General features: G+C 36.3%; 1 protein-coding gene across 1 annotated transcript; it reads right to left on the bottom strand.

The window, feature by feature from the left end:
• Window positions 1-11,066: 11,066 nt before the first annotated feature.
• Window positions 11,067-16,436, bottom strand: LOC132053798 (carboxyl-terminal-processing peptidase 3, chloroplastic). Its single transcript, XM_059445903.1, has 12 exons — window positions 16,066-16,436; window positions 15,427-15,508; window positions 15,136-15,266; window positions 14,863-14,949; window positions 14,541-14,619; window positions 13,722-13,810; window positions 13,343-13,375; window positions 13,074-13,193; window positions 12,868-12,954; window positions 12,610-12,759; window positions 12,373-12,480; window positions 11,067-11,455 (listed from the first exon to the last, which is right to left on the bottom strand). The coding sequence occupies exons 1-12, from the start codon at window positions 16,405-16,407 to the stop codon at window positions 11,207-11,209; spliced, it is 1,557 nt and encodes a 518-aa protein (XP_059301886.1). The 5' UTR covers window positions 16,408-16,436; the 3' UTR covers window positions 11,067-11,206.
• Window positions 16,437-20,858: the final 4,422 nt, after the last annotated feature.

Raw genomic sequence — 20,858 nt, 5'->3', positions numbered from 1 at the left:
TCTCAGACAGGGGAGGTGGTTGGAGTTGTTGAAAGATTATGACTTGAATATTTTGTATCATCCTGGTAAGGCTAATGTGGTTGCTGATGCTTTGAGCAGGAAGTCTATAGGTATGTTGGTTGATTTGTGTGCTCATGACATGCCTATGGGGAAGGAAATTCGAAGACTTGCTAGTCTTGGGGTCAGACTTGATGAAACTGAAGATGGGGAGTTAGTGGGAATCACGCCATCACGGTCTGACATTATGGAAAGGATTAAATCCAAGCAATATGATGATGAGCTTCTGGCAAAGCTGAGAGATGGAGTGGAAAGAGGTGAGTACACTTCATTTACTGTTGGGACTGGCGAAAGTGTTCTACAATTGCAAGGAAGATTGTGTGTTCCCGATTTTGATGGTCTTTGATAAGAATTAATGATGGAAGCGCATAGTTCCAAATATTCGGTGCATCCAGGATCCACCAAGATGTATAAGGATTTGAAACAACATTATTGGTGGAACAGCATGAAGGTTGATATTTCTAACTTTATGGCCAAGTGTTTGAACTGTTAACAGGTTGAAGCTGAACATCAAAGGCCTAGAGGCCTGGCTCAGAATATCGAGATTCCGTAGTGGAAGTGGGAGAATATCAATATGGATTTTGTTGTGGGTCTACCCCGTGCAAAGGCTAAGTTTGATTCGATTTGGGTGATAGTGGATAGACTCGCAAGTACGCCATTTCTCCACAATGAAGACGTCTATACGCGACGAAGTACACTGAGTTATACCTAAAAGATATAGTTAGATTGTATGGGATTCCAACATCCATCATATCTGACAGAGGTACACAATTCACGGCTCATTTTTGGACAACCTTGCAAGAAGGTTTAGGAACTAGAGTGAAATTAAGCACTGCCTTTCATCCTCAAACTGACGGGCAGAGAGAGAGAACTATTTAGACTCTGGAAGATATGTTGCGAGCTTGTGCTATAGATTTTGGAGAAAGTTGGGATGAACATTTACCTCTTGTGGAGTTCGCGTACAACAACAGTTACCAAGCGAGTATTCAAATGGCTCCCTATGAGGCTCTTTATGGGAAGCGTTATCCGTCTCCAGTTAGTTGGTTTGAACCAACTGAAGTGGAATTGTTGGGTCCGGATTCAGTTCATGAAGTAATTGATAAGGTTAATCTTATTGTGCAAAGACTCAAGACAGCTCAGAGTAGACAGAAGTCCTATACGGATATGAGGCGGCGTGAGCTAGAGTTTTCTGTTGGTGACAAAGTGTTCTTGAAAGTGTCACCGATGAAAGGAGCAATGCGGTTTGGTAAAAAGAGCAAACTTAGTCCTTGTTTTATTGGCCCTTATGAGATTGTTAGGAAAATTGGGACGGTGGCTTATGAGTTAAAGTTACCATCTGATATGGCCATGGTGCATCCTGTCTTTCACGTTTCGATGTTGAGGTTGTACAAACCCCCATGTGTTGAACCATGAAAAGATTGAAATTAATGAAGGGTTAACCTATGAAGAGAAGCCGGTTCAGATTCTAGATCGTCAAGTTAGAAGGTTGAGGACAAAGGATATAGCGTCGGTTAAAGTGTTGTGGCGAAACCATAATACTGAGGAAGCTACTTGGGAAGCGGAGGAGGACATGAAGAAAAGATATCCTCACTTGTTCCCTATGGCAGGTATGAGCTAGCGTTTTAATTATTCATAGATGAATCATTGTGTTTGTTCGAAACAACTTGTGGTTTAGTGAATTCTTTCTAGACTATTATTCTCATTCGAGGACGAATGAATCTTAAGGGGGGAGATAATGTAACATCCCGTAAATCCGTATAGAGTGTGAAAGCATTGTATGAGTCTTTTGGAATCTTATATGTTGGGTTACGTGCATGACTTTACGCTAAAGACCCAAGAGGAGATGGTCAAAATGAAAATTCACTGCAGTTTCGCAAAAAGAAGGTTTGATGGTCGTCATTTGTGCCGTCGATCTGTTCGACGCTCCATCCTTTGCACCGTAGAAAGTATGGAAGAGAAATTTGCTCCTTTGGAAATTTCATGACTATGACGGAGCAGATCGACACTCCGTCATTTGTACCATAGAATTGACCTAGCACAAAGACCATTCGACGGAGCAGATCGACGCTTCGTCGATCTGTTTGTCGCTTCATTAATCTATTCGACGCTTCGTCGATCTATTCGACATTTCATCGTTTGTACAGTAGAATGTGCCTGACGGGCTAAAATTATATAAGTTGCAAAATTTTAGTTTTCTTCGATTCTTTTCACTCTCAAAAACCCTAAGGACGAAAATCTCTCTCTAGTGCTCCAACACTAAGGTAAGAACATCTTAATCGTTGATTATCAATCCTAACATCAAACCCATGATTCTTATAACTAAAACCTAGGGTTTGCAACATAATTCTTCCTAAAGTGATTCAGGCTAGGGTTTGGGTGTTCTTCACTAGAAAATTGAATTGTTAAACTTTGTTTAACATATTAAGGTATGTCTCTTTTCAAAAACTCTTTTTGACTACAAAGGTGAATTGTACGCATCCTGTTGAAACTAAATATGTGAGTTGATTATGGTTGGTGTGTGTGAGGGACAAGCCCACATTATACCTTTTTTGTAGTATATTCTATATATGTATTTATGATTGCTTCCCTCTATAAGAGATGATTAATGATGAGACAAAAAGGTTAGTAAATGATTCTAGAAATTCCCTTAATGGATGATTGAACTTGATACTTGAAAGACTAATTGGCTCATGTAAATACCATTTAACGAATTTTGGAACTTGAATGCTAAATGTTGATGTGACTACCCGATATAAGTGATGATTTAGCTTCTATCTTTGTAATTCGGCTTCTATGCTATGAATTTGATTGTTGTATTTGGCCTAGCTATTCGGGAAGAAGGGTAGTCACTATGGATCCTAGTGTGATAATTCCTAGCCATTCGAGAGGAAGAGTGGCCACTTCTGGGTTCGCTACCTAGGGTGTGATTATACCTAGCTATTCGGGAGGAAGGATAGCCACCATTGAATTTCATATTCCGGTGTGGTGCGCTGTGACAAGGGAACCTCTACGGTCACCCCTTCGAAGTGCTTGATTCTTGGGCCTGTATTGGCATGTGTGATATTCTTATTTTCTCATGGAATTGTTATTGTTAATTATGATCAATTGAAAGACATATTTGAAGTTGTACCTTGGCAAGAGGCCTTATAATCGGTTTTGATAATTCTTATTGAGACACACAAGTTGAATATTTTTTTTTTTTTTTTTACATTGGTTCACCTGATTTTCAGGACTGATTTCTTTATGTATTATTGTACTCTATTTTCTTATTACTTATTGTCCCCGAGGCACTCACTGAGTACGAAGTACTCAGGCATACCATTGTTGTTTTTTATGGTATGTTAGGTAACGGAGAATAGCAGGTTCTTGATACTCGGGGCATTTAGGAAGGACTTGCTGTTGCTGTTGATTTGGTGAGCCCACACATTCATTCGTGGGGACACCCTATTTATTTATTTATTCATTATATTAGTTTTCCGTCTGCGTTCCGATGAGTCAGGCTATTAGTCCTTTATCTTAGAAGCTCCATGGTATACCTTCTTGTGGTTAGTTGTTGAGTTATTGATTAACTCTCGGGCACGTTGTTACGTTTGACTAAGTATTTGATTAAATTTAGATTCGCGCTGGGAAGTTCCACATTGGGGTACTCAAACCCGAGATTTCTAATTAACAATGAAGGAGAATTTGCCACTCCACTACAACCCTTGTTGGTCGGTGTAACAAACTTAAAGGTAGGTGAGACGTGCTTTCAACAGTTAATCAAACAGCTCATAGTTTCATATTAAGATCATTTTCTTGTGTTTAAGTTGTAATTAAAAGATAGAAATCATTTCTTTGTGTATAACTTAGTGGTGCAATTCATCTTCCTTTTTTTTTTTTCCCCCCGAAAGCTATGATATTACGGATCATAACATGGATGGGCCAACAACCCATCTAGAATCTACTCATGTGGCAGTATTGTATAACCAGGTCAATTTACACGATTTCGAGTTGGACTTCTTTAACGCGGTCTATTCCCTCGAACTCTTGGCCCCCTCTAATCTCTTCTTCATGTTTTCCCAAAATTATTAATAAGTAAGAGAAGTTTAGTTGAAAATCAGTAATCACAAAATTCGAAGTCACTCGAACTAAATTACAACTCGTTCAGTGCAATTTAAATTGTAATTTTTGGATGATCGGACTCTGTTTTGGAACGTTGATCTCTTTCTCATTTCGAACTTATAAATATCACAATATTTTTCCAGCAACACAGTACTAATAAAAGTCAGGCCTTAACCTGTTTTAGATGATGAATGCAGTCTCTGTCACTGTCGTTCTAATGAATCTTTTAAATGATGCTATAAACATAATTTAAGATTACGAAATTTCCGTAACATGGATAGACCAACCACCATGTGGCAGAATCATTTGTACAAATTATCTGCTCCAATTATTTGTACAACAATGGTCCAGCTGGTCACTATAATTAACCCGGTCAATTTATACGGCATTTGAGTCGGTCTTCTTCAAATTGGCTATTACCAAAACCAACCTCCTCTCATTCGTTACCTATAAATATCAAACACAATTTCTACTTCAGCTTCATCACTTCAATCTAAGTGCTTATAAGTTGCTTTCTTTAATCAACTCTAATACTAGAAGGCAATTAGCCAAGAGTACTTAGCTTTTTCGAAATGTCGCAAGTTAACATTGTTAAGGTTTTTGTTCTTGCTGTCATTGTTGCTGCCTTTGCTGCCTCCGCACAGGAAGTTGGAACGGCTCCGGCGCCATCACCAGATGCTGGAGCAGGGTTCTCTTTGCCGATTTCTGGTGCTTTGGTTGGAACCTCTTTGCTTTTCTCCCTTGCTGGTTTCTTCATTCGATGATTTTACTGATGTCTCTTTTATGATTTATAAAGAGAGGAAAAAGGAGTTGATTGTTCATTTCGAGTTACTTTGACAGCATATGGCTAGTTGGTTATCATATATGTACTGAATATTGTCATTGATATTGATGGAGTATATTGTACATCTTGTTATTTTAGTCGGTGCCAAATAAAGTTTCTATTATTTCCATGGTTATTAAGTTTGAGATGGTAGCAGCTTTATTTTCTAATTTAATTTATCCTTCTTTTTTTTTTTTTTTTTATTAGAATCTCCTCTAGCTAAAGTTCAGCTTTCTAATTTACTTGAGGCAAATAATTAGACATCAAGGGAAAATCATTACAACTTTTTCCTGACGATTAGCCGAAATGTGCAATGTTCCTCTCCAAAACAACTATATAAGATGTTCATACTATGTTGATACTTGATAGCATACAGATTTCCAAACCCAAAATTAAGCAATAAATCTCTAAATTAAGTACCAGGTTGTTACATCCTCCTTGTCATCTTTCTAAGTACTCTTAGAGAGAAATTTTATATTAATAACTGAAAAAACAACTTAAAATTTAATTTTATTGAACTTTGTAATTGTTGTTTATTGATACTTTACAATAGTTGAAGAGTATAAATAAAAAATAAAAAAACGGAAGCGTTAAACCGACGAGCATCAATGATTTATTGGTTGATAGTACTCTTTATTATTTGATAGTACCCTACCATGGTACAAACAGTTGTTTTTGGGTTGTCATCAATTAGTTGAATAACCAATGGAGGTTATCGGAAAATTCCGGCAGCGTTGGTCGATCTTCCTCACCCACGTAATAATTTTCGGCAGACCTCTTTATGTAGTTTTGTCAGAAATCCTCGATTACAGACTCCACCCCATCGATTTCTTTTCTAATAAAAACGTGTATTTGCAGTAGGGGACGTCCATGAAAGCTTATAAGCATGCGCGACGTGACTAGAGCAAGTGTTAATAGAAAGTTCCAAGGTACATAGCGATGCATCGGATTGAAATGCTAATAAACAATTCATTATCGATGGGGCATCCCTGTAATTATCTATGTGGCTTTAACGTAATTTTTCCGTCCGATAAATGATATTTCCTCAAGGATCACCGGGTGGGATATCTCCCTTATAATGTTTTTAACATCAGATTAACCGCCAAATAAGTCCTTCCTACATGACAGTCATAACTATGAAACACTTACTAAAATGATGATATTTGTTCGTCGTAATTTATTCTTACTACGGAAATTATCATGACAGTTTTAATTCGTTTATTTGCATTCTTATCGGTCGTGTATGATCGATTTTTAGTAGCAGCACCTGATGTTCACAATCCCTCAAAATTAATAAGATTAATCGAACAAATTTAACTAGTTGTTTTTTTAGTATAACTATTTGGTATTCGGAGCTCACCGACCCTGATTCTACGAATCCAAATTTCGCATAGAATCCATTAAATTAAGTTGAATTCTATATCTACACATACCAAAAACATAGCAAAATCCTAGTACCAATCTAATCTATTCTGTAGATATTTGGACTAGAGTTGACAAACAAACAAAACCAGCAATATACTTTATTAGTATCGAATAGAAATCTAAATGGGGCGTGGCCAAGTGGTAAGGCAACGGGTTTTGGTCCCGCTATTCGGAGGTTCGAATCCTTCCTAATTTTTATCTCACATCATGAGATAAGTACGCAGTTATTATTGTATCGGCCCAAAACCTCGCAAATTGATCTTTACGGTGCTTCCTCTATCTCTATCAATTAAAGCCTTATATCCATAGAAAAAAGTTGCTAGGCATTTTTATTTTTTCCTATTTTGACTTCTATCAAGTTCTTTCATTTAAAAAGGCAAGGCCCCTAGCGATAGGGGGAAGAGAGGCTTATTCTCCTTTCCGAAGTTCTTCAACTTGTCCTTGCGCTTACCACTTCTTAAAACTTGCGAGCGAGTGTCGATCGCTCCTTTGCCTGGGCAAGATCTGACAAGTCCTGCCCAAAGATGGCGGGTTACGAATTCAGATTAGCTACTGCCAAAGAGGCCAGGAACGAGCGGAACTTTTGTGTGATCTCTTTTGTGGGTTTGGTATTGGCTTTTTTTTCGCCCTTGCCTTTTCTCCGATCTTTAAGATTTCTTCCTTTGAAAATTCTCCCCATACGTATGGTTTCTTATCTTGCTTGGTGACATACCCGTAACCAGAGAACAATCGAAAAGATTCTGGCAATCTTTGAGAACGATTCATCACCATCTTCACGTATTAAAACAAGAATGTCCCAATCTCAAGTAAGCTTTCCCTCTCGGCTTCGTTAACTAGACTTGAGAACAGCGCCTGAATCATCAGCATGTAGGTTCCAGATCCAAGTGGTAGTATCAGGCCCTTTAGCTATTGTTCTTGAGAAATGACCCGGTCTGGCCCATTCGTCGAAAGAAGTTTTCTTGGATCCCAATCTACAATAAAGCGGGTAGGTCTTACTAGCCCTTACACTCGTCAAACTTATTTACTCATTCTCCACAGTAATGGATTGACTTTCATTCTTTCCCACGCATCTGGTAATTCTGGCTGCCTTTCCACTCCTCACTTTGGTTTCCACCAAGCCAATCAAATCTGCCTCTTGTGCTCTTATACCCGTTGGTACCGGATTCAAGGGATTAGTGCACCCTTCAAAACAACATAACAACATTCCTTTGGAAACAAAAAAAAAAAAGAATCTATTCGAGGGGGAGATGAGAGATATTTTGTTCCACCACAGAAAATTATTTGATTCTTGTCTTTCAAAAAAATTCCACGACATACCCGATCTCGATTATAGGAATAATAACAGTATTATTAGGAGCCACTTTAGCTCTTGCTCAAAAAGACATTAAGAGAGGTTTAGCCTATTCCGAGAAAACACTCCCTATCAAAAATTGTACCTTAACTTTTAGTACTCTTTACCCTCTATTTTTTTTTTTGAAAATATGACGAAAAAAAATATCATTTCAAAAAGATATAGGACAACTAATATTAGAAGTAAGCACCTATACTTCCAGCATTCTCCACCTCAATTTTTAGTAAAAGTTTCATTTAGTTCTTTTTCATCAGGACAGAGCTAGAAGCCGATATACGAGTTTGACCGATCTCAATAGCTTTAGTACAAAGTCCGTAGTTATATTAAACGAATCACTACCATATAAAAAAATTTAATGCAAAATCTAGTTACTAAACCTAATATTGCTATCTTAAAATTTAGAACACATAAAATTATAATCTTGACTACACCCCTATTTTCCATACTCTGTCCTGCCATTTACCCAACACCGAATTGCTCATCATTAGAAACGGCAATAATTTATATTGACAGCTGTAAAATTTAGAATATTATTATAGAAATAATAGAACAAACTTATAGGAGTATCAGAGAAGAAAAAGAATCCGAGTAATAATTAGATACAAAAACAGATGGAAAAGCAAGTTTTTGGTCTCCAATTTAGAATATACCAATAATAATCAAACAATCTTATAATGAAAAGAAAAAGAATCCGAATAATACAATAGAAAAAAGAAGAAGTAGCGTTTGGTCTCCACTTAGAAAATCTTTTAGTCTATAGCTTCCATAGCTTAAATATTAAGCAAGATTTGAATGTTATGACATTGCCGACCATAACATGGATATGCCAACCACTCATAGCATCACACCATGTGGCAGATTATTATTGTTATATACGTCGCCGGTGCACATACCTGGTCAAATTATTAGCACCACATCTTACATATGACAACGGTCTTTCACCATAATATAATCAGGTTAGGTCAATTAAACACCATTTGAGTTGGTCTTCTTCAACGCGGCTATACCAATATTAAAAACAAAGTTCCTCTGCCTCATTCAATACCTATAAATATCAAATACATTTCAACTCAAGTACTCAAATTGCTTTCTAACTATAACTTCAGCACTAGAAAGCAATTTGTGTACTTGATTTCTTTCTACCATTAATTGTATAGAAATGGCTCAAGTTAACGTTGTTAAGGCTTTCTTGCTCGCTGTCATTGTCGCTGCCATTGCTGCCTCGGCACAAGAAGTTGGAATGCCACCAGCACCATCGCCGGATGCTGGAGCGGGTTTCTCTTTGCCAGTTTCTGGTGCTTTGATTGGAACTTCTCTGCTCCTCTCCATTTTTGCATTCTTCATGCAGTGATTATATATACTGATCACCCTTTCCATATGTATATTTTACTGCTTATGATCATTGGATTATATTTATGTAATTTATTACTAATTTGTTATGGTTGTTGAGCTTAAAATAAGGTGTACTCTTTCCATCATTAAGATCGATGTTCTAATAATTCAATTAGTTCCATTTTAATGATTTGTCTGGCTGAGGTGACTGATGAGGAAGCAATATCAAAGTGAATATATATTATCACTTTGCCCCTAGAAGTTTAGTCCAAATGTTACATGTTCCTCCAGAATTTGAACAATAAACATTTCTTTTAATAGCATATAAGTTGAATGTTTTGTAAGATTATATGGACCTTCACAACAATGTTGCTCTAAGTATGTACAATCTTATCGCTCCATCAACTATTTTTGTTTGGGTACCAAAATGACCTAAACAGGTAACAACAACAACATACCCAGTGTAATCCCACAAGTTTCGTTTGGGGAGTGTAGGATATATGTATGCATACCTTACCTCTACCTTTGCGGGGGACTTAAACAGATAATATTATAATTGTATCCTAATATTTGACATGTAGTAAATCAATAATATATTGTATGAAACTTTGATTAGAAATAAGGTAATCATAGAAAAATAATAAACATAACTTTGAAAACTAAATGAATAATTTTGATACATAATAATTTTAAGGAGAATATTTGTTTCTAGGGATGTTACCTTCCTAACAAGGAATGCAATAATTAGCAAGAAAAATAAATTATAGGTTTAGATTGTGAGGACATGGAAATGGTTCTCAAACTCGACCAAACTGTATTTATTAACAAATGTACTTACAAATTTAGAAGCTGCTGAAGCATTGAACTGATAAGATAGACTACAACAAATCTTGAGCTGACATTCAAATTGGAAATTAACATCGGATTACACACCTTACCCTAGGATTTGAGGACATCTATGAGACTCACTGATCTATTGAGGTGAAGTTTAAGAGAAAGACTGGGTGAATTACTGGATTTGCCGTCCTCTGCCACTTGGCCATTTTGCCAAAATGCTACAAACTCTCACTACATCATACTTAATGAATGATCGGGGTTGTCTCTTGAAAGAGGTGGGTGCAAGTGGAGCAAGGCAAACAAAACGAGCAGTTCTGGTAAGATTTGTAATATGAATACAAACTCTCACTACACCATACTTAATTGTTGGATATTGGGTCACGGGTCGCTCCATGTGGGCTAACCCGACCAGGTTAGTAGAGAGAAAGAATAAAAGAGGTTATTAATGATGTGAGAAGTTTTATTTTTTAAATCAGATAACTCCCACTAAGGAGAAACTGTATTATTTGGATAAAGGGAGTGCTTTCTTCTCTATAACCTCTGCCACTTCTTAAAAAGAGCAGAACAACGCATATGCGAAGATATGCAAAAATTTCTTCTTCTCTCAATCTCCCTAAAAAAACACACATAGAAAAGACATTTACTTCGTGGAATACTAACTTCATTTCCTGTAGAATCGAGGTTGGACTTGTGGCAATTCCTTCGGTGGTAATTACAACGACTTCCGCTGCAACAAAGAGGTACGCAATCCTTTGTTCTTGCCCCGTTATTCTTTTCTATCATTAATGAATGATCGAGGTTGTCTGTTTGAAAGAGGTGGGTGCAAGTGGAGCAAGGTGAACTTATAAAATGGTTAAATTTATAATGTTGATCTTATGGAGCGGTAGCAAAAGAGACAACAAATGGATGGAAATGGTCCCAAAGAAATGGCATTGCGTTAATAGTTATCTTAAGAGTCATATTAAGCGCTGTTTTCCTTAAATTTTTGCTGAAAGCATCCTGTGAGGGCTATATTCTTGTTTTTGTTCCATTTTTTATCACAAAGACGACTTAATTGTCTTTGTTGTCCAAGATTCCTTCTCTTTATTCTTTCATCAAAGGAGTACTATGGGTTTGATGGTTGAACTAGTTATCTTCTCCTCATGTTCCAAGGGTAAATATTACCTTTACTTCTATACAATATGATTGATTCATATTCATAACCACTCCTACCATTTTGAATCTCCTACTATACAATGAGTATGCTACAAATGCAAGAGAACGTTGGTATTCCTAACTAGTCAAGAAGTAGAGCCCTTGGATTCTTGATTATCCAATTCATGTTCTGCAACAATGATGCAAGAATCTGTCTCCAAAGATGATGAGGATGCACTTCTGTCCTTGAAGATGTCTTTGGGTGAATTAAGCATGTCAACTGTACACTGAACATCAGGTGTTATTCCCACTTGATCGATGTCATGAAGTGCTGGAGACAAATACTTGGCTACTGTAACAAATAGAGCTGATCCGTCGTGCAACTGTGTAACACTCTGCGTTAAAGACAATTGGATTTCATAAAAGAGGAGATTTATATGCTTAAAGTAACCAACCACTACTTGTGGATAAGTTACAAAGCATGAGCTAGAAGTATCATTTAACAAGACAATGGAGAGAATATTTAGCAAACATAGTATAAGTGTACTACTCAAAAATGCAAGGTTAAAGGATAAGCAACTCAAGCTTTTGAATGTTCAATATCTGTAAGATATGGCCTTATTTGGCATGTGCCAATTTACTTGGTCACATATATTTCTTGGAGCCAAAGTTTGGCTCATGTAGAGGAGATTATTTTGGTCATTTCTTCTTTTATATTTACCCAACTTGGAGCCCAAGTTTTGTAGCAATAAAAGGAGATCATTTCTTCTCATTTGAAATACACCAATTTGAGAAGAATTAGTTGAGTTTGTTTTGTTCTTTATAGAGAGTATTTGTAAGAGAATTGTGTTGGGAAACACTTGTGTGAACCCTTTCTTGGTGTGATCTTGTAAGGTTATTCTTTTGAGGGGTTTTGGGATATTAGAGTATTTAATTAGTCTAATTTTGTACTCTCTTTTGTATCCGTTAGTATTCGTAAATTTGCTCCTCTTTTAGTTGTGGATGTAGGTCAAGCTGATCGAACCACGTTAAATCTTTTGTCTCCCATTATCTTTGTTATTGTCTTTAATTGACTGCTATGTCTCATTCCGCACTATCCCAAACTCCCAATCCTAATAATATACAATTAGGAGATTAATATAATCATAATTTTGACTGCAATGCGACATGTTATGGAGGCGTCAAATCCAACAGCAAGTTAACAATGTAAGATAATCGACAGGTCAAGATACAGCATTTGATTTTAAAAAATAGTGTGTAGCTTTTATACATAGACTGAAGAGTTAGTATCCATCAAAAATTCCAGCCGAACCTGTATCTTTCCTTTCCCAAAAGTTTTATGCCCGACAAGGATTGCACGGCCATTGTCATGGAGTGCCCCCGCCAGAATCTCACTAGCACTTGCACTTCCCTCATTCACCTATCATGAAGGAATCAAAGGCATAAATATCTCTGCAACAACTAAACCCCTCAGCTCAAATGAATTTGTCAAGTAATACTAAATTCAAGAATTTTGCTATTGTATGAGAAGGATGTTTCTTAAACTTACAAGGACAACGAGTGGATCGCGTGTTACAGCATGTCCATTGACCATGCTAATTGGTGCCATATTTCCATCCCTGTCAATAGTGTTCACAAGAGTCTCATCGCCGTCTAGCCATATCTGGGCAACATCCAACCCAGCTGCAACCAGACCTCCCTGCATAATTTTATAAGAAAGATAAGACAGACATTTCAGATGACAAAGCGTGAAAAGATTAAGTATGAGAGTACACAAGTCAAAGAGAAAGGGTTTTAATGAACTTACAGGATTATTCCGAAGATCTAGTATATATGATTGTACACCCTGATTTTCCATCTCCTCAATTGTATTTTCCATGTCCATAGCAGCAGACTGTTACATTAAAAACATGCAAGTATTTACTCAATATATGCAAAGTAATACGTTTGTCTGTCATTTGAAGATGAAGGCAAGTGAATGATCTATGACTCATGAGATGACTGGTTAACTACCTGAGAGAAGTTTGACAACTTTACATATCCAGTTTTCAAGAGACGACCATCAGGCATTTTATGAGGGATGATGGTACTGGATATTGGTGAAAGCTTAATCACTTCACGAGGTAGTTTAACCTTAAAAAATAGGCAATGTTAATAAAAATAATTAGGAAGTCGATAAATTTTGAATTTAAATAACAGGAAATAGCTAGAAGCATGTACTTGAGAAGACTTTAACCAAAAAAATAATAAACAATTTTCATTTCTTCTTGCAGACATCATACCTCTCGGTAACCAGATACTCCTGCACCATTACCCTGGTCAAGAGAAGAGTGGAAAAAAGTGATAACTTGGAGTTAGAAAGAGCATTCACTTCCATTGAAAGATATCAAATAGAGAATTTTTCTAAAATATGCCTATCTAGATGAAGCAATTTTCCATTCAAGCTCCAGCATGATCGTAAGTACTATTGCCTGACAAAAGAGGTTGAAAAATTAAGAGAATGGACACATAATATGCAAAAGAATCACACAGAAAAGGCCATTGCACAGACAAATTCTGATGAGGTGGTTGTGGATATAGAAATCAGATTGCTTAGATGAACAATGTTCTGGAAATTGGTATAAAGTTTCAGTTGGCTCAACAAAAAGAAAACAAGCTTACTTTGTGAACTTTGACTGTAACAATTGTACCAGCACGGCCTCTCAGTTTTTGAGCTGCGGTTTCACTGTCAACTCCGTCAAGTCTCTCACCTGAAGAAATCATGCAAAATTCAAGTTCTAATCAGATTTTTATGTGGTTTATGTTCAAAGGACACATAGGAATGCACTGTTCAAGGATCGTGGTTTTTACTCTCGTTTTTAAAGTGATTTACGACATTGATGCTCACTAAAAAAAGTTCTGGAGTTGCCTTTTAGGGAATAGGTTCATCATCAAGAACATATATATGCAGAGTGCTCCTGAGCATGCATTGTACAAGAACATACACAACTTGATAAGTTTATATCGACTTGTATTAGAAAACAATAAGTGGCGAAGACTGAGAATTCACTCCATCAAATTGAAGTAGGATATAGAACTGGTAACATGAATTATCTCATCTTTAATTAGCTCATCTTTGAAACCTATAGACATTTGGAAAAGGAGATAATGTAAAGCTATGAGATGACAAACAAACTTGAACACAAGAAAAGGCAACTGATTTAGGTGTCACTCTGTGAATCGTACTCATATAAGATAAGCACCATTCTCACACTTTGGACTCACAAGGACTATTAAACTTTCGGAAGAAAGCTTATATGTTTTTAAACAAGACAACAAGGCTTCTGCATTCTCCTCACCAACTGCATTTAGGAAAACTTTATTACTCCACAGGATGGAAGATCACACATTTGAATTCGATTAGTCAACATCTGTAAGCCAATAGGTCATTAGTTTGCCAATTTCTGCTGAAAATAAAAAGATAGTTTGACTAATAAGTACCATTTATCTCAAGCAATTCATCTCCTTCATGAATACCAGCACGTGCAGCTGGGCTATTCTCCACACAGGACAAAACAACCTGAAATCAATTGTACATATGATGCAAAGGTTAGTGGCAATTGTTTCCTGCTTTAGACATGAAGGGTTAAAATAATCATTGCTGAAAATATTTGAACTGGTATAAACTGGACAGTTAAAAACTGATATTTCCCCTCAAGAAGCATTTCTATAAGGAAGCAAACAAAATCTGTTTATGAATAAGCAACCTATACTCCACAGAAATAAAGTAAAATAGCAAGTTCATTCAATCATTGTTACTAACCAGGTGCCCTGTATTTGGTTCAACACTGACGAAGAGGCCAACGCCTTGTAAATTTCCATCACTTCCTATTCTAAAACTTTGGTACTCCTGTCGGGAAGGTTGTCCATGTCATAGAAGATATCAATATTAGTCATATTAGGAACGTAGATGATAATTTATATCCAATAGAGATTATGAACTATTTCTGTATATGTAATATGCAGTTAATTATCTGTTCTTAATCATAAAAGAAAAATTTTCTTAATGCAAATGGAGTGCCTTAAGAATACTGACCTTAGGACTAATAATGCGTGTATAGGGATCTCCAAGTGTAGATAGCATTCCCCTGACTTTGCTATAGGCAGCATCTTCGGACCTCAATGGGAACATTTCTACCATCGTTTGTTGCAGTTTCAAATCCCAATCTGTGAAGAAAAGAACACTAATTAACTTCCATTTTTCGAGTTTTATCACGATTTGGTATCCCGCTTTGAAGAAAAGAAACCAAATTTTTCCTAAAGTTGATAAAAACAAACTTAAAATGAGGTTTTACCACACACCTCCTCATTCAGTAAATGATTTTACCTTGATGATTGAAAGTTGGATCTACGAATGTCTCTCTAATCAAGCCCCAAGCCTCAACTAAGGTCCTCTGAACTGTATTTACCTACCAAATAAACAATCATTCAATTGTATAATTAAGAAACTATAATCCAGTAAATTTCTACATTGAATTAGAATCAGCAACTAATAATTTTTGGATGGTTGTTACATATTGTTTCACAGCACATCATGTAGTAATATTGTATTGTACTGTGTTGTTTTTAATGAAATACAATATTTGGATAGATTTTTTGTTTCCCATTGTTACATAATGCCACACATTAGCAATTTGAAGGATAAACCGACAATATTATAAAGAAAAGGAGGATACAAGGTAGAGTTATTATAAAAAAGGTAGCATATATAAAGAATAAAATGGAATTATTAAATAATAAGCTAAGGAAAAACGATAAAATAAAAGGTAACGACATGACCACACCAAATTGGTTGTTACATAAAATTGAATTTTTTGTCGTTACATAACGATGTATTTAATGATACGATATGATGAAATTCAAGTAACAAACATTATAGTTAAAGTAATAATACAATACAATAGGTATAACCATCCAAAGAAGCTGTTATAAAACAACAAGAAATCAAATAGACTAAATTGATTACCTCAGGTGTGTGAGAGACAGGAAATGCTACAGTTAAAGACTCAGCCAAAGCTGGAGAATTACACAACAAGGACAAAGCAGCAGCTAATCCAGTAACTCCTTTCCCTACCCACATCACCAAATTTTCATTCTCTTCAAGAAAATCCTTCTTCTTGAACTGTGCAATAGCCTCTTTTCTGCCAAGAGCTTGGGGAACAACCCCTCTAAATCTTGGTGTTTTACCATGATTTATGGATGAAAATCTACAAGAAAATAATGGTCTTGAAGTGGGATTTATCAAAGATTTGGAGATTGAGAAGGGGATTGATGATCCAAGATCAAAATTTGAGCAGAAAGTTTCCATCTTTGTGGGAGGGAAAGGAATAACATTTTAGCTTTACGTTTAATAGTGCGTTGGACTTGGGTTCTAAGTGGGGTCTACGTGAATCTATGAGTCTTGTGGTGGTTAAGTTTGTTGCGTAAGCGAGTATCTGTTAACCTCACTTGTCCTTACAAGTGGACCAATAGCCCAATGTCAGAAATAGATACTCCATTTTGTTTTTACTTGAGTTAACACTTTTATTTCAAAAATTAAACAATGGGTAATAAAGATGTCTGATGTCTGATGTCTGATGTCCGATAAAATAAGCACACAATTTTAATTTGTGTTTTTTTTTTTTTTAGTCTCCTTAAAAATATTATCTTTGTATATTTAGTAAATTTTCTAACATTCTCATCTTTCTCATAATGATACTTGTTTAATCGTAACTTAGGAAACAATTTAATTTGTACAAAAGAGGTTAAAAGCAAGTGAATCGAAATCAATCAAACACTTTTTCTTGTAGCTAAACCGATAATATAAGTAAGAACAAGAATATAAATTTCATCATACTATACTAAAAGTGGGAAACTCCTATCTCCAAAATTAGATTACAATTTTATCCCTGATGTAAATTAAAATGTAATAAAACATAATTAAAAAAAAAAAAAGTTAAATTAGAAAAACATAATTGTGGACCCGTTGAGATGCTCAGCTTTTATTAAGTCCTTTGGGCTTCTTGGCAGATGATGCATGTATTACCATTTAATTTTTCTACATTTAAAATTGTTACCTTTCAAAGTGTAATGAATTAGCTATTATAGTGGAGCAAAACATTTATAATTGATCAGTAGATTAACCAAGATTTAGTTATCATTCCATCTACGTTGCTAGAATCTAAAGTGTTTCATATTCACATCCATTGAATCTCATAGGTAAACGCAGGAGTTCCCGTTGATAAATGTGTGAAAGAAGCCCAAGAGACAGTAATCATGAAAATATTATATAAAGCCAAGAAAGAGTTTTCATTTCCCTCAAGTCTTCCTCTCCATTTTTATGGGCTCTAAAGCTTCATAGGTTTTCAAATATTCTCTACTCCTAAGCAGTTTTTTCTCAACGTCAAAGTTAAGGCTATTGAAATACGCTATGATTTTTTCTGGATTCGTCAGAGGATCTTCTTCTTAGTAATCTGCTTAAAGAGAAGGGGAAGTTTCAATGCAGCTATTTTTTTTTCTTTTAATTGTTTTTAGTCTTTTACCCCATGTAATATATTTGTAGCATCATACTCTAGGAAGCTTCACTTTTTGTTAGATGTATAAAAACAGTGTTGTTCGTATTGTTGAAATAATTTTCATCTCCTACGAACTTCAATCCATGAAACTACATTCGCAATGGGTCAGAAATATCATTAAATAACTCAACAAGGTATACACGTGCAAAGCACGAGCTCAGAAACTAGTAAAGTAAAGAAACAAGAGCAAGAAGTATGTGGAATGCCTTAAGTTGATGGTATGAACTCAACAATGGTGTTTCTTACAATAGAATGTGAATCATTTTCCTCCTCAAAGAATGTATACTTATGGGCCCAAAAAGAACTATGCAACGGTAATAAAAGACTATTCCACCCTGTGAAAAGACTACACAACAGTGTAAAAGTACAATCAAACAGTGTCTCAGTACTGGAGGTGGGCTCAAGGTTGATGACTTCGGACTGAGAGTTATTGTGAGTGCGCACCAACTGGAGTGCTTCGTGATCGAGGAGATAAGATCCTATGACAATGGTATTGTGTAATGACCGGTTTAGTCGCTTTGATATTTTTGCCTTATTTTCCCTAAATTACCGTTCTTGTAGTTTCATCTTGGTACTTATGACTTGCAGGTACGGGTGGCGCGATTCCCGTGGCAATTGGACGGGTTTTGGAATGAATTTAGTGAAATTGAAAATTTCTAAGTTAAGGAATGAAGATGTTTGACCAAAGTCAACATCGGGGATAAATGCGTCTTTTTTGAAGTTTCATTGATTCTATTAGGTCCGGAATGCGATTTATGACTTAGTCGTACTGTTGGTTCGGGTCCCAAGGCATTCGGGTGTGATTTGAATTGTTGCTAATTTGGGAATTGGAGTTGACCGAGTCAACATCGGATCAATACGACCTCTTTTGGGAATCTCCAGTACGCGACCAGGTTCATAGCGTGCTTGAAGACTGAAATGTATATTTGGTTTGTGTACAGGGGGTTCTGTATGAGTTTCGGGTGTTGGATCGAAAAATGAGAGAAACCGTAAAAATCTGGTTTTAGCTGTATCTAGTTTCCTTTATCGCGATTGCATAGAGAGGGATCTAGGCGGAGTTTGGGTTGCACTTCACGATCGCGGCAGGTGGCCCTAGTGATCGTGAAAGATAAGATTCACCTGGGTAGAACTTAAAATTCCATTTCGAAGCTCATCATTTCTAAATCAATTTTAGGAGCTAGAGAGCTCGGATTTTGGTGATTCCAAGGGCATTCTTCAAGATTCGAGCTGACGGTAAGATTCTGACCTTCATCTAAGTATTTTCCCATGTTTCCATCCATTATTTAGTGATTCCTTCCATGCTTGAAACCTAGAATTAAGAGTTTTTCCATAGAAATGGGTTTCGTGTAAATTATCAAATTGAAGGTCCAATTGAGATTATATTTCAATGATTTTTGAGATTCTTACTATTTAGATTATGGGTAAGATGAATTTATGTTAAAATTACAATTTTGACCTTCGGGGCTCGGAATTGAGTTTTTTTGGACCCGAAATATTAATATAACAATATGGGTCTGCACGGGTTCATATTCTTACAAGATACCGTATTGGAACATATTGGGTTGTTTTTGAAGCTCAAAGGAAGGGAAACAGATTGATCTTTGGACTCCAGAACTAAGGCAAGCTGCGACTTACTAGATTCATTATGAAGTGTTTATGTTGGCTAATGTAATTAATGGACGTAATGGGGAATTGGAGGTCCTGTACTCGTGAGGTGACGAGCACCTGTGCGCAGTACCACTGTTATGCAGGGGTAATTTATGAAAATGGATTAGTCTTGTGAAGGGGATGAATGTCAAGTCTACGGGAATTAGTTAGTAGTGTTACATACTAATTTGGTATGATGGTTGATTATGTGGGCTCATGATAGCCATGTTTGTTTAATACTTGTGAATATTGATTGATTGTGCATCATCACTCCACATCTCATCTAAAATCATGATAAAAGGAACTATATTTGACATTGAATTGATATTATGCAATTGCATGTTGTACGCATATCCATTTCATATATTTATGATATTTTTGGCATGGTATTGATGCATCATAATGGAGATCCATAGAGACCTGATTGGATATGGTACATGGTTGGAGTGATGATGATATGATAGCCTATTGGCTTATACCCCATATGATTTGGAAGATCGAGCATTCCGGGTGAGTATATGACATGATAGTCTATTGACTTAATCCCGACGTGATCTGGCATTCTGGATGAGTATATGGACCTCATGAGTCTTCATGGGTCACATGAAACCTACTGTAGGAGCGTGTGTATACTGATGTATATTGGCCATTGCTATGCATATCACTTGCATTTCATACCCTTATCACTTGATTGTATTGTCTTATTGAAATACTTATATGAATACTTGGAAAAGGATAAGCTTTATGACTTAATTGAATTGTTGATTTTCTTATCTTAAATGCCGAAGTGCTTATAAACTGTAAAACTTGATACTAACAAAGTGAGGAGGTGAGTATCGAAAGGACCAATCCTCGTCATCGCTTCAGTTTAGGGTCTATCAACAATACTGCTGAGTACACGTGTTTCCTAGTACTCACTCTACACTTGTTCTGACCCGAGTTCAAGTAAAGGATGAGATCCAGCTGATCGTTGAGGTGGGATTTGGAGTTTAGGGTGAGCTGCTGGCTGTTCCACAACACTAGACTTCATTTCTATCTGTTTATCCTATCTTTATCTTCCAAAAAGTATTTGTAGTATTTCAAACTTGTATTCCAGATATATTTAGTAGCTCTTGTACTTATGACTTCCAGGTTTTAGGGAGATGTATGACTTAGACTTATTTATGTTATGAGTTATGAGACTTATTATTGATATACCACGTACTTTATATGTTGAGTTTTGCCGTGAGTTAGCCAACGTAGATTTAGAAATTGAAGTTTTAGTCAAGGTCATAAGAGATTTTACATGTTCATTCTATCTGTATGAGGGTTTATGTTATGTCTAACAAGTATCAGAAAGATTGGAGGTTGAACGAATCAAAAGAAACTGAGTGTGACAGCAGGGCAGTCCGACGCCCTATCTTAACGGACTGTAGAATGGTCTGCGATCTGTTAATCTCCACCGTGAACCACCATCAGAGAGTCAACTCTGACGGGCGCAGTTTGACGCTGCCACTCGACGGTCGTAGAGCAGCTCGACAGTCCGTCGAGTTGACCGACGAAGTTGAGGCAGTGGAAA

This window comes from Lycium ferocissimum, chromosome 1 (genome assembly GCF_029784015.1).
Source record: "Lycium ferocissimum isolate CSIRO_LF1 chromosome 1, AGI_CSIRO_Lferr_CH_V1, whole genome shotgun sequence".
Classification (NCBI taxonomy): Eukaryota; Viridiplantae; Streptophyta; class Magnoliopsida; order Solanales; family Solanaceae; genus Lycium; species Lycium ferocissimum.
The sequence above is the reverse complement of the archived record's forward strand: the minus strand, read 5'-3'. Positions and strand labels throughout refer to the sequence as shown.

What these genes read in the sequence shown, in the direction of transcription:
- LOC132053798 (XM_059445903.1), bottom strand. Translation starts at nt 16,407, where the DNA reads ATGGAAACTTTCTGCTCAAATTTTGATCTTGGATCATCAATCCCCTTC. An exon ending in TGAATTGCTTGAGATAAATG is followed by an intron (nt 13,811 to 14,540) that starts GTACTTATTAGT and finishes TGATTTCTTCAG; the next exon opens with GTGAGAGACTTGACGGAGTT. An exon ending in GAGTATCTGGTTACCGAGAG is followed by an intron (nt 13,194 to 13,342) that starts GTATGATGTCTG and finishes CTATTTTTTAAG; the next exon opens with GTTAAACTACCTCGTGAAGT.